Source organism: Crocuta crocuta, unplaced genomic scaffold (assembly GCF_008692635.1).
Source record: "Crocuta crocuta isolate KB4526 unplaced genomic scaffold, BGI_CrCroc_1.0 scaffold176, whole genome shotgun sequence".
Lineage (NCBI taxonomy): Eukaryota > Metazoa > Chordata > Mammalia > Carnivora > Hyaenidae > Crocuta > Crocuta crocuta.
Window position 1 is genome coordinate 2,057,744 of NW_027531905.1, and position 14,338 is coordinate 2,072,081.

Here is a 14,338-nt window from a genome sequence, read left to right on the forward strand (position 1 = left end):
TTTACCAGAGAAATCATTTGCTATTTCTGGGGTATTTGAGACAATCTCCTAACTTTAAGCAGTTTTAAATAGAAATGTTGAGTAATTCCTATCTTTTAACTTTGGCCTGTTTTATTCTTCAGAAGGCCAGTTTCTTATCCTCTGGACATTTTCTAAATGCCTGCTTTTTTATGGTTCTCTGCATTACCCCTCTTTATCTACTAAACACTCCTAAATTACTCCTACTAACGAGAATGTGAGTGTTCCTAAAAGTGAGGTAATAAACTTTAGACTGTTTCTTGTTTTTACAAATGGAAAACAATTAATATTTAATGGGTCTTTGTACAAAGAAATGAAGTAAAAAAAGGCTACTGTGCTTTTCTTTCCTTGTTCAGTTGAAGGACAATATTTTATTTGCCATCATTTTCTTAAATTTGTACTTAGAACATATTTTCATTAAGAAAATTCTTCTTAAATACTGAAATATTTAATTCTGGAATATTGAAGTATTAAAATATTGCGTATTCCACTTAAGGGAAACTTGTTTAGCACTAAATTATAGATTTTTTCAACCCTGCTGCTCTGTGATTGACAAAGACAGAAAATACCATGAAAATTAGTCATCCAGTATTTACTTAAAATTAACCTTTTTTACCTACATTATACTGATTTCTGAAGAGCTTTTATAAAAATCTATTTTAGAATGTCAGAAAGATTGAGTTCCTTGTTGGTGCATGAGTGGAGGAAGCATTGTTTTAAGGTTTAGCCAATGAAATGTTTCTAATTTGCTATAAATTTAATTTATAGCCCAATCCATTGAGCAACGACTAATGAAAATGGATCACACTGCAATCCACCCACATCTGCTTGATATGAAAATTGGTCAAGGCAAATATGAGCAAGGTTTCTTTCCAAAGCTACAGTCTGATGTCTTGGCAACAGGACCAACTAATAACAAGTAAGCACATTCTTCACTTGAGCAGTTGGTTGAAGGGTTAATGAAGGGTGCAGTGCTTTGCAACTTTAAAGGGGCATTGTAACCATTAACTATCCTATCGATCTGATTACTTTTCCAAAGACCAAAACAATCCATTTGAAATACGGATTGGGGCACCTGGGTGGCCCAGTCAGTTAAGTGTCCAACTCTTGATTTTGGCTCAGGTAACAATCTCACATTTTGTGGGTTCAAGCCCTGTGTTGGGCTCTGCTCTGGCAGTGTGGAGCCTACTTGGGATTCCCTGCCTCCCTTCTCTCTGCATCTCCCCTGCATGCACACACACAACTAACTCACTCACTCTTTCTTTTCCTTCCATCCTTCCTTCCTTCCTTCCTTTCTTTCTTTCTTAATAAATACATAAATAAATAAATACTTAAAAAATATAAGGATTGACATTCTATGAATTCCATCATGTAAAAAAAATCCAAAGACTAGAGATACTTTTTCATTTTTTAAGTAATGTGCGCTTGGGAATAGTTTCACTTTAAATGACCAAATATAATGCTAATACTGTCTAATGGAATTAGAAAAATGATACCTTCACTATCTGTATTAGTTTCCTAGGACTGCTATAACAAAATACTACAAACTTCGTGGCTTTTAAAACAAGAGAAATTTGTTCTTTCATAATTCTGCAAGTGAGAAGTCCAAAATCAAGGTATTGGCAAGGCCTTTCTCCAACACCTCTAAAGAAGGAGCCGCCTTTGCCTCTTCCAGCTTCTGCTGGCCTCAGGTGTTCCTTAACTTGTAACAGTGTTAACTCCAGTCTCTGTCTGTTGGTCAGGAAAAAGGAAAACATAGTAAATTATCTTTATAATATGTGATGGTAACACTTGGCTTAATTTAATAAACACTATTCTAGGGGCGCCTGGGTGGCTCAGTCGGTTAAGCATCCGACTTTGGTTCAGGTCATGATCTCACAATTTGTGGGTTCAAGCCCCATGTCGGACTCTGTGCTGACAGCTAGCTCAGAGCCTGGAGCCTGTTTCAGATTCTGTGTCTCCCTCTCTCTCTGACCCTCCCCTGTTCATGCTGTCTCTCTCTCAGAAATAAATAAAACATTAAAAAATAAAATAAACAAACACTAAGCTAGATACTGTGGTATTTGGAATTTGTTGGGGTGCATATTTATATACCCTTGTGTTTGTACTGCTAATACTCTATTTTTAATAACTTGAAAGGCATGAAACCCTTACTGATTTCCTAGCTGAAGGGGTTCCTTTATTTTTTTATATTTTTAACTTTTTTTAATGTTTGTTTATTTTTGAGAGAGAAAGTGGGGGAGGGGCCGGGACAGAGGGAGACACAGAATCTTGAAACAGGTTCCAGGCTCTGAGCTGTCAGCACAGAGCCGGATGTAGGGCTCAGATGCATGAACTGCAAGATCATGACCTAGTTGAAGTTGGACGTTTAACTGACTAAGCCACCCAGGCGCTCCTGAAGGTGTTCCTTTAAATATATTTCTAAAATGTGTCAGAATTATTGATTCATTTAGTTCCAGATGTGAGAAAGCTATAGTGATAGCAGACTCATTAAAGGGAAAAAATCCCACGCATGGATTACACAGTTGCACTACTCTTTGCATTGCTGTTTCTTTTTCTTTCAAAGTCTAGTATTCATCATCATAAATATATACCCCTTTACAACTCTTAGTCAGAAAACTTAGAAATTTTTATCACCGCATTTTTATCTGTTTTCAAATAAACCTTTCCTACCAGTGGAGCCTTCTCTGAGCCAAGATGGGGTTGGTTATGGAGTTGATCTGCTGATAATTAATATTAAGCTGATTCTGCACTGACTTGTCTGCTGACTGCATTGAGTACATTAGCTCATTTTTACAAATGAGCTATATATATCCCTATATATAAACCTACATTGTTTTACCCATTTCATGAATAAGTATCAGGGAGATTCAACAACTAGAGAGAGTCACGTAGCTAAGAAGTGGTAAAACTAGAATTCAGACCTAGGTCTGCTAATTCGGGGCCCAGGCCCTTAACTGTTAAACCACATATACATACTGTCTGGCTCAGTTACTCCAAAACAAGGGTAACACGTGCCTTGTCTTACTTTTGGAGTTGGAAACTGTGGTTTGGTAGCCCCTAAGAAATTTTGAGCAATCTAAAATATTGAACATAAAGGTGTACTATAAGGAAAATAGGTAAGTACCAAAAATTTTGTAATATATAGTTGCACAAATCATCTGAAAGAAACATTTTACTTTTAAGCCGTCTTTCAAGAACCTTCATATTACTTACTTATTTAATTTGGGCCATTTAGGTCAAAAGGCATAATTCTGCTTCTTTTATATTCCCTTCACTGATACTCTCCTTGCCTCTTCCGAAAATTCAGGTGGCTCACTGCCGCTTCCATTTTGTGTACCCAATGTAACAAGATCTTCCACAATGAAAGAGCCCTCAGATACCTCACTTCTACCTTAAAATGGACTCTATTAAGAGGGGTGGCCCCAAAGAAGATAAGATAATACTCTGAGGAGCAAGGTACATGTGAGGTGCCATCTTTTCTAGTGAAGAACTACATGAAGCAGGGGTTGAGATCACATGACCTAACCCTAAAGACAGTGGCATTATAATGTATTGGTAGGAATGTGAGCTTGGGTTACTACTGGTAAAGTTAGGATTAGAACTCAGTTCTCCTTACTCCAGGTACCACATTCAAGATGTCTCATTCATAAAGTCTTGTGGTCTGGAAAGTTTTCAGTCCAGTATCCTTTTACAAATTTGGAAAAGGAGTGCTGTGTACTAAAGTAAAAGAATTATGTCTGTGGAGCATGTGACTTTTGATCTTGGGATTGTGAGTTCATGCCCCACTTTGGGTATAGAAATTACTTAAAAATAAAATCTTGAAGGGGCGCCTGGGTGGCTTAGTCGGTTAAGCGTCCGACTTTCNATAAAATAAAATCTTAAAAAATTTATGAATTTTAAAAACTTTATTTGATTAAACTCTTTTATTTAAATAGATTGCCTAAACTTCAGTGAAGTCAGTAGTGGAAGATGATTCATGAAAAAAGTGGGAAAGTTATGTATTCACAATGAAATCTTCCCTTCCTATAGAAAATCCAAGTATTTGTAGTAAGGTCTTGGAAAGGAAGATTGTGGAGATAATTTGTATGCCACTTACAAGGCAGAGTAAGTAGCTAATGACTAAAAATGTTACCTTACTTACCTTAGTTAATTTGCAGGGGTTTAGCCTTCATTAAAGAGGTGTTTCTGGGGGTGCCTGAGTGGCTCAGTGGGTTAAGCGTCCGACTTCAGCTCAGGTCATGATCTCACGGTTCGTGGGTTTGAGCCCCACATCGGGCTCTGTGCTGACAGCTAGCTCAGAGCCTGGAGCCTGCTCCGATTCTGTGTCTCCCTCTTTCTCTGACCCTCCCCTGCTCTCTCTCTCTCTCTCTCTCAGAAACAAATTAAAAAAAAAAAAAAGTCTTTCTGCCTTTTTAACTTTTTTTAGTTTATTTATTTATTTTGAAGACAGTGGGGTCAGAGAGAGAATCCCAAGCAGGCTCTGCACCAACAGTGCAGAGCCCAGTGCGAGGCTTGAACTGTAAGATCATGACCTGAGCTTAAATTAAAAGTCAGATGCTTACCCGACAGAGCCATCCAGGTGCCCCATTCCTGCTTTTTTAAACACTGAACTTAAAAGTGTGCTAGAAGATAGTGACCACTATGGGGGTTCAAACTTTCCAGGTGTTTATACTAGATATAATGTTCTGTTTTTCAGAAATGAATGAGAATTTTCCATCAGAACAGACTAGTGCTCAGTTTACTTATTTTTTTCTTATGTTTGTAAAATATCCTAATTTTATGGATTACTTTTATATCAGTGGACTATTAATTTAAATAGTTTTTATTTCCTTTTAAGAGCATTAGATTGCTCATTCATTTATTTGGCAAATATTTATGGAAGCCCTACTGTATGTGAGACAGTGTCCTGTCACTGGGCATATAGCAATGAACAAAACAACAAAGGCCTCTGCTTTCAAGGAGGAGGAAACAGAGAAACTTAATATGTAAAATAAATAACTTGTCAGTTAGTGATATGATTTGTGAAGAAAAATAAAGCAGAAAAGGGAGGTAGGGAGTGTTAAGGAGGGAAGATTTCAACTTTAAAATATTACTACAGTGTTTTCTTGCTTTTAATCTTGTATATAATCCCAAGGTTGAGCCCTAAGTATTATATTTTCAGGTAGATTGTAGTCTGAGAGAGAAGAGATCTGAGAACTCATGGCAGGATACAGAGTTTTATTACCATGCCTCTGCAAATGGCTGATCAACTATTAGAATTTCATATGCTGCTTATGAAGCAAAAGCAAATAAGCAGTCATTAGTATTTCAGCAAATGTGATCATCTTTAGTAAAAATATGCTTAGTAAATGAGATTTAATAATGAAAACAACAAAGTAATTCCTTGACGTAACCGGGAATATATATACTTCACTGTAGTTTCTTTAAGCAGATGATCATTCCCTTTTTTTTGAAAATAAAATAGAAACAAAAATAAAATTTTTGTCCCACAAGAGTATATAGTGAGATGCTAGTTATACCATGTAAGTTAACATTTACCCTTTTCTTTACCTAAAGCCTTTTCCACTTTTGCCTGCCAAGGAAACTGTTCTGCCATTTGTATTCTCCTTCTCTTCATTTATTATATAAGTTCATTAGCTGCTCTTTATAGTCTATTTTTACTATTTATTTGAACCACTCTGTCCAGTAACCTAATCTTTTAAATTCCTGAACAAATTTTACTATCTTTCACTGATATTTTTTTGCTACAGGGCTATTTCCAAGGCCTCCAGGCCTTTGTACATTTTGTTATTTATCCTTCCCCTTTGTTTTTTATATACATTTATCACCTGGTGTTTATATTCTGCTTCAGAGTTGTTAAAAAAAAAAAAACAACCAGTATTCATGGTACTTGTTGAAGATTGTGAGAAACACTTTATTCAGGGGGGCCCATGTAGGGACCATTGCGTTGGGGGCTTGCAGTAGAGGAGAAAGATTGAACTTTATTCTAAATACAAGATGTTGGTAAATAGGAATTTATAGTCAAGTAGTCAAACATAAGAGGAGACATCAAAGGTAAGTGAGAAGCGGATTCTGTCTAAACCAACCTACCAGGATTCTTGCCGAAGGCAGGCCTGGGTGATCAGACATCACCTGGGGGTTATGGATGTTGTAGAAGCTGATAAGACATTGAGAATGATCATATACTGAGGATGGGGGATCTCCTGCTAAACTGACTTAACAAGGTTCTTGTTAAAACTGGATTTTATAAGGAAGTGCACAGATTGACCTAGGAGAAGGTTCAGAAGCCTAACTAAGGTTTGAACAAGCAAAGAACCTTCCTTTGTCAGTGCCTTAATATGCTTTTTTTTTTTAGATCTTCCTTCTCCGTCACCTCAGTTTTCTTTGTATCCTTTTTACAGTCTTCCTTTGATCCTTAGTTATCGGGACATTTCCAAGGTCTCTACTTCAAAGATCTATCACTAGGACTTTGCACTTTTTGTCCCAATATAAACCTATTTCTTTTTTTTTTTTTTTAACTATTTTAAGAGGACTACCTTTTTGCTGTCATTTTTATCATAATTATTCAGTGTTTCTCTAAATAGCATACTGAAATGAGATGATTCAGAAGCTTGAAACTAAAGGCATGCATAAGCTTTTTTTAAAATTTCTGAGAGAGACAGACAACGTGAGCAGGGGAGGGTCAGAGAGAGAGAGAGAGAGAGAGAAAGATACAGAATCTGAAGCATGCTCCAGGGTCTGAGCTGGCTGTCAGCACAGAGCCCAATGTGGGGCTCAAACCCACAAATCGTGACATCATGACCTGAGCTGAAGTTGGATGCTTAACCTACTGAGCCACCCAGGCTCCCCAGGCATGCATAAATTATTTTAAAAGTAACAAAAGAAGCTGCATTCTCATTTTAAACTTTTTGTAAATTGTATACTTTATTAAATAAATTAAAATAATGAACTGTCAGTAATACAATATGACTTTTCCTAAGTGGCAAAACTATAAATTCATTTTTTAAATTGCATATAGCTTTGTGCCAATAAAGATACACTCAAGAGTAGATATTCTTAGAAATCTACATACATAGTCATGGGGATGATAAGTCAAGATTTGAGAAATTTTTTAAATGGTTTGGTTTAAAGTAATTTATGCTCATTAGAAGTTTTAGAATATTTGAAAGTGATAGAGTAAATTTTATTTTATTTTTTGAGGGTTTTTTTTGTTGTTTTTTTATTTATTTCTGAGAGACAGAGAGAGGACACCATGAGCAAGGGAGGATCAGAGAGAGAGGGCGACACAGAATCTGAAACAAGCTTGAGTCTCTGAGCTAGCTGTCAGCACAGAGCCTGATGCGGGGCTCGAACCGACAAACTGTGAGATCATGACCGGAGTTGAAGTCAGCTGCCCAACCGACTGAGCTACCCAGGCACCCCAAAAGTGATAGAGTAAATTTAAACCACCCATAATGCCATCACCATGAGACGTCACCATTTGTTGTTATGCTCTTCCATTGCAGAGATCATGGTGTGCGTGTCCATGTTTATTTCTTAACAAAATTAGAATGTTATTTATACAGTGTTTTATCTTGTTTTTTTCCATCCATTATCATACTGTGAACATTCTCCCATCTTAATATTTGTAGCAACTTGATTTTTTTAATGACTATATGATATTTCATTATATAGCACCCCCTACTGTTGAACACTTAGGATGTTTTGAGCACATTTACTTGATCATGATTAACTCTTGATTATAAGATCTGTTATTAACTCAATAGCTTTTTGGAAAAATTATACATTAAACATGCATATGGAATAGAAGACACATCTTTTTTCAAATTTTTTTAATGTTTTTTATTTATTTTTGAGAGACAAGAGAGTGACAGCACGAGCAGGGGAGGGTCAGAGAGAGGGAGACACAGAATCCAAAACAGGCTCCCGGCTCTGAGCTAGCTGTCAGCACAGAGCCCGATGTGGGGCTCGAACCCATGAATCTTGAGATCATGACCTGAGCTGAAGTTGGACACTTAACCAACTGAGCCACCCAGGTGCCCCAAAAGACACATCTTAATTCTGGGAATATTGAAAGGCCAAAATATGAGTCTTGAAAGAAAGGAAACAATTTGTTATTTCATATATGTTATGAGGAATGTCTGTAAGACTAAATGTTAGACTACATCCCTGATTATTTATTTAGAGTGTATTTATAGAAAGGCCAGGTGATATATAGACTGTCAATAAAACAAGGACAGACATGACACCAGCCCTTCGAGAGGATTTTATAAAAGGAAATAGAAATAAGTGATGATAATGCGCTGTGATAGGTAATAAAATTGGAGAGTATAAGAAGAATAGACAGTTTAGATTTGGAAGAATCCAGAGCACTTTCTGTGTAGCATTGAAGCTATCTGATAGAAGAATAGAAGTTGGGAGGAAACTTCATGGACAGAGGCTCAAAGGTGACAGGACTGACCCCACTGGAAACAGTGACCTAGCTGAAAATAGCTGGAGTTATAAGGTGGCACTAAGTGCTGCAGAGAGATTGCGTGAGCTAAGAATCAAATGATAGCCATCGGATATGGTAGCTGGGGATATAAATGGCTTCAAGAGCATTGTCAGGGGAAGCTGATTTGAGATAAACTGAAGATCCAGAGGTAACTAAGTAGAAGCCTTACATGTAATCTTTTCTTTTTAAGAATTTTTACATGAAAAGAGTGAAGAAACTTACACATAACTGTAGAGGGTCAAGAGAGAGACCAGCAACGCTTGTAAGCTGAAGAGAAATACTCAGTTGAGAAAGAAAAATTAGAGATTCAAAAAAAGATGACTAGGGTCGCCTGGGTGGCTCAGTTGCTTAAGCATCCAACTTCAGCTCAGGTTATGATGTCATGATTCATGAATTCAAGCCCCACATCAGGCTCCACACTTACCTGACTGTGCAGAGCCTGCTTGGGATTCTTCCTTTCTCTCAGTCTCTCTCACTCTCTGCCCCTCTCCCATTTTCGTACTCTCTCTCCCTCTCAAAATGAATAAACTTAAGAAAAATGAAAGAAAAAGAGATAGCTACTGCAGCAGGTTAAAGAAGCAAGAGAGAAATGGTCAGGGAGTTTCTTCCAGGTGGCAGTAGTAGCTTTAAGCTATCGTCAGTATATCCTATACTTTGGGATTAGAAGAAAGATGAAATCTTTATGTGTATACATCGTTTAAGCAGAAGGCAGGCGATTGAGGGGAGGCACTTGAAGATAAAGCGAAAGGTTTGGAACAGTTTTTGAGGGGAATGGGAGAGAGGTGATAAAGGGCTTCACAGAAATCAAGAACTAATCTACGGAGATATGAGAATAGAGAAGTTACACGATAGTATCCATTCAGGGTTTGAGGCTCTGTTGGACAGTAAAGTGGAAAGGAGAGGATCATTATGAGGCAATGCTGTGTATTTTTTAACCTCGGTTTTTAAAAAGTACTGCTTACAGTGATGGTTACATGTCTCTGAATATAATAAAAACTGCTGAATTGTACGCTTTAAATGGGTGAATTGTATGGCATTTAATTATATTACAATAAAGCTATTATATATTTAAAGAACTGGTTGAAAAATAAGTATTGTTAGTCTTTTAAATAGTACATTTGTTCTATTTTAGAAATAAGTGGTCACTTTCTTGTTTATTTTAACCTGCACCTTCTTGGGTACGGCTGTTTTTCCAGTCGCTGGGTGAGTCGGAGCGCCACAGCGCAGCGCAGGAAAGACCGCCTTCGCCAGCATTCTGAGCACATCGGATTGGACAATGACCTGAGGGAGGTATGTGGGCTACCTTCCCAGGATGCCTCCATGCAAGAGCCATGAACTTGGCTTACTCAGCTCAGCAGTTGTCATTGTGCAAGTTCTTCTGCTTTCTTTTACAGAATGGTTCACTTTTAGTTTAAAATAGTAATCCTTTTATACTGACTTTAAAAGAACACCTTCCCCCCCCCCCATTTTTGTAATTTTAATACACCTAAAATAAGACTCTAAAACAAGTCTCTCTGTGTACCACATCAAATAAAGGCTAAGTTTAGGATAAATTTTTGGTCAGTATGTCTCCTGTAGGGAAAAAAGTATACATGAAACATATTTTAAGTTTCAAGCATAATTTAAACTTAGTAAGTAAAGATGCATTTCCTTGTGCTTTATCCCGGGCTTGCTGACACCAGTTTGTAAAGTGTTTAGAAATTATTTTTGAATTAAGATCTTTATGCTTTATTTGCACTACTTGAAAGTATAAGCTTTGTTATACATTTGAATAATTATAAGAAAGTTTTGGTTATTGTGATTTAAAAAAATGCAGTCTGAAGATCTGTTAACTATTTCCTAAGCTCAGATGTGTGGAAATAAAGCAGAAAACATCATTCCAAATATATATTGCTTTTTTGTTGAAATGTTCATACATTTATGATTTTAAACATGTTCTTAAAAATTGAAGCATAATCTGTCTAGTGCATTTCTTTGTGCTATCATATTTTCTTCTTTCCCCTCCCTTCTGCTGTGACTTTATCATATGCTCCTATGCATGCACGTTTTGCTGGTCTTTTTCTCCCTATCCTTTTTTTTTTTATTTTTTTGCTTTTCTGTCATTGGCACTTCCATCCTCTTAGCCTTCCGGGGAACTTTTGGTCTGTCAGAACTCCATGGCATTCTGGGAGTGGGATCAGGGTCCACCTCCTCCTGCACGACTTCCTAAAAAATCCTTCTCTGAGTGCTGCCTGGTATGTTCTTTGTGTGAAAGTGCTTTGCAGATGTTCCTGAATCTTGTGTTTGATGTCCCTGAATGATCCACATGTGTGTGTGCACGTAGCTCTAGAGCACATCACATCACCTTGTGACGTGAATTGTCAGCCCCACCACTTTCCTCTCCACTTCCTGTTGTGTTTGGTACCTTTTCTTGGTGGTGTATGCTAACACGAGTAATTCTCTACTCTCGGCAGGTACAACTGATTATTCATATTCTTTTTTTTTTTTTTTAAGTTTTTTATTTCTGAGAGAGAGAGAGAGCGTGAGCAGGGGAGGGTCAGAGAGAGAGGGAGACACAGAATCTGAAGCCGGCTCCAGGCTCTGAGCTGGCAGTCAGCACAGAGCCCGACGCGGGGCTCGAACCCACGAACCATGAGATCTTGACCTGAGCCGAGGTCAGATGCTTAACCCACTGATCCACCCAGGCATCCCTGATTATTCAGATTCTTATTAGTGGTATTTTGACAGATAAAGGGGGAGTTGTAGAGGGACCAGACGTACCACATTGTTCTTCAAAGGAGAAATACATTAAATGTTCAAATTCCCTTTTATATAAGTATTTTGCAGAAATGCAGATATAATTCATTTCTGAACAGCTTTCTTTTCTGGCTGGGTTATATCTCCGCAGTGTTTTAATGATATTTATTTATTTTTTCCTATTTCATTTTTAAAATTTTTTTTATTTTTTATTTTTTTATTTATTTTTTTACAAATAGTTTATTGTCAAGTTGGCTTCCATAGAACACCCAGTGCTCATCCCCACNTCCGCAGTGTTTTAATGAACCCTTCCTGTTTTTTTCAGGGATCTTTTTTTGTTGTTGTCCTGGTTTGGGTTTTTTATTGTTTTAGTTTGAAACGTATTTTCTTTATTCCTAGCCTATGTTTTATGGGATCAGAAAAGCAGATCATCAGTATAGAATCTTAGTTCTAAGACCTTGAGGTCACCTTGTCCAATATTACATGAAGTCCAAGAGACTTGTCCAAAGCTAAATAGACACACAAAGGCAGGGCTGGGCCTACAGCCCAGGACTGCTCATAGCCAAACTGGTGCTCTTCCCAGTAACCCCGTATGCTAGGTTGCACTCACCAGCTGCACACCTGAAGGCAGGAAGAACTTAGGACTCCTGGTTTGTTGGTCTTGGCTTTCACGGAAATGAAGAAGAACATAGTAGAAATCTCAGAAGAAATTTTAAAGAAGAAATAAAATGAACTTCTTACAAAAACATTCCTTGTGAGAGATTTCTCTTTCTTCTCCGTTTTTCACCTTAAAGGACATCTTTTCCTTCAGCTGCCCCAAAGAAAATTACATTTTTATCCTCACTTGTTTACTATAAATGCAAGTGCTCTATTTTTGCAATAAACGGAGGCAGCATCCCTTCTCGAAGAGAGGAAGGACCTCCTGCCGCCCCCTGCATCCTCTTTGTGCTTGTCAGAAGAGTGCTGCTCCTTCCATGGCTTCCCCAGAGATGCTCAGAAGACTGGGCCCTGTGGCATTCACTGTTGGCTGATAATCATATTGCCCTACATGTGCCATGTACTTGGTAAATATGGCCAAAGGGTAGCCCCGTTCTAGCTGTTTTCATTTATAAAATAGAACATACACTTTAACAGTGCTTAATTCTTAATCCAGTTATTTACTTAGTAACCTACTTATTCATATATTTTTGAAAAAAGAGAAATGCCAAGACCCGTTTCTAGTCTCTTGCCTGACTGTGTTCCTCACTCCTTCTAGCCAGTGTTTCTTCCTAAGCTAAGGCTGAATCTTTCCTCTTCTTGAGGAGTGAGTCACAGTAGTTCTCTCTGCATTTGCACAAGTCCTAAAGGTCGAAGAACAGACTGGGGAGAAACAACCCCTTTAACATTTGCTGGTTAACATTTGTTTTTACCAGCCTTTATCTCTGATTTGTAATAATCCACGTAATATCTATACCACCTGGAATGCAGGTGTTATATAATTCTTATATAGAATCTCTGCCTTATACCTCAGGGGGGTTTTCTGAAGCTTTTCATTGCCTGAATTTATTTATTTGAAAACTAACCTTCAGGATGTTCTGATAGACCTTATTACCCTTAACTTCGCTGATGGTGATAGTTGTCTCTCATTTTCAATTTTCCCTCTTTCTTTGACCCTCTAAAAAAGACTTGAAGCCAAAAGTATATACCCAAGTATTATGGAAACTAAATTCTTATAGTGTTCATTTTTTTTTTAATTTTTCCTTAAAATGATTGCACTGGCCAGGAAACATTTTCTGTTTATAGTAGCAGGTACACTGATCAGTTGAATCCCTAATTAGTGGGATTTTTTTTTTTAATTTGTAGAAGATTTAGCAGATTATTTTTCTTAAAGTATTTTAAATGTACAAACTCCCTTTTATTTAAAGAATGCAAAGGATTTTACACATCTTCATAATATCAAATTCTTCCCTTAAGATAGTAAAGATAGATTTCACATATGTGCCTGTGGGAGGATGTGCCGGCTTACGCTCGCTCTCTCTCCTCTCAACGCACTGCTAGTTTTACTATATGACTTAGAGTAGTTATTCTCAAAAAATGGTCCTAAGAAACTTGGACTTTGCGGAGATTCTGCCCTGTGGTCCTGATGCAAATATTAAGTATATGGATGAGCTTTTGCAGGTGGCACAGAAAGAAGGATACCAGGTGTCCTGTGTTAATCACCCATAGTGATTTCTTTTTCTTCTGGACCCTCACTAACTAAAGATCAAGAGTAATGGACTGGATTTCTCTGGTTCTCTCTGAGCCCTCACTTCCTCTGAAAGTAATATGTTTCCACTTTCTCTTGATTGTGGAACAAGGCAAGGAAGGGGGGATGTAGAAAACATGTTCAGAGTGAGTTCATAGTGTTTCTTGTGAGGTACGGGGGAATATCTTGTGCCCATTTTGCAAATAAGCAAATATGCCTGAAGCTATAAAATTAGTTGCAACCAAGTTCTAGAGCTCCTGATTTTACTGTTGTAACTTGATTAACAGCAAAGGGTTGGGTTGGAGAGCACTGCCCAAAGTAGAAGTATGTTCAGTCTCCATCTGTGAGGAGAGGAGGAAACCAGTGATCTGAAAACCTTGGATTAGTAATCCAGAAACCCCAATTTTTTTCATCCCCATCATGCTCCTGACTAAGAATAAACTAGAAGAGATTAGATTCTATCGTATTATGATGTGTTTTAACCTGATGGGGTTTCTGTCACCCTCAATGTCACAGGGGTTAACAATTAGGAGGTGAAGGGAATACACATGTCCTCTGCTTTTTGGTGGTGCTAAAACTTGAATTGCTATTGCATGAATACACTTAGGGCCTTTTTTGCATCTTGTTTTTTCTACACTTATTTGTATAATGTTAAGAAAGTCAGAAGAGTATTTGAAGTTTATGTATTAAAAATGCTCTTTAATTTTTAGAAATATATGCAAGAGGCACGAAGTTTAGGAAAAAACCTGAGGCAACCCAAATTGTCAGACCTCTCACCTGCAGTGATTGCACAGACCAACTGCAAATTCGTAGAAGGCTTATTAAAAGAATGTAGAATGAAGGTATGTATTATTCACCGATGC

At 37.5% G+C, this 14,338-nt stretch overlaps 1 protein-coding gene across 1 annotated transcript in view; it reads left to right on the forward strand.

Annotated features, from left to right (window-relative positions):
• Nucleotides 1–14,338, forward strand: part of DENND5B (DENN domain containing 5B) — a 119,999-nt gene that overhangs the window by 50,176 nt on the left and 55,485 nt on the right. The window contains exons 6-8 of the mRNA XM_077774599.1: nucleotides 787–937; nucleotides 9,712–9,805; nucleotides 14,186–14,317. Of these exons, the coding sequence (XP_077630725.1) occupies nucleotides 787–937; nucleotides 9,712–9,805; nucleotides 14,186–14,317 (377 nt within the window). The remainder of the gene's footprint in view (nucleotides 1–786; nucleotides 938–9,711; nucleotides 9,806–14,185; nucleotides 14,318–14,338) is intronic.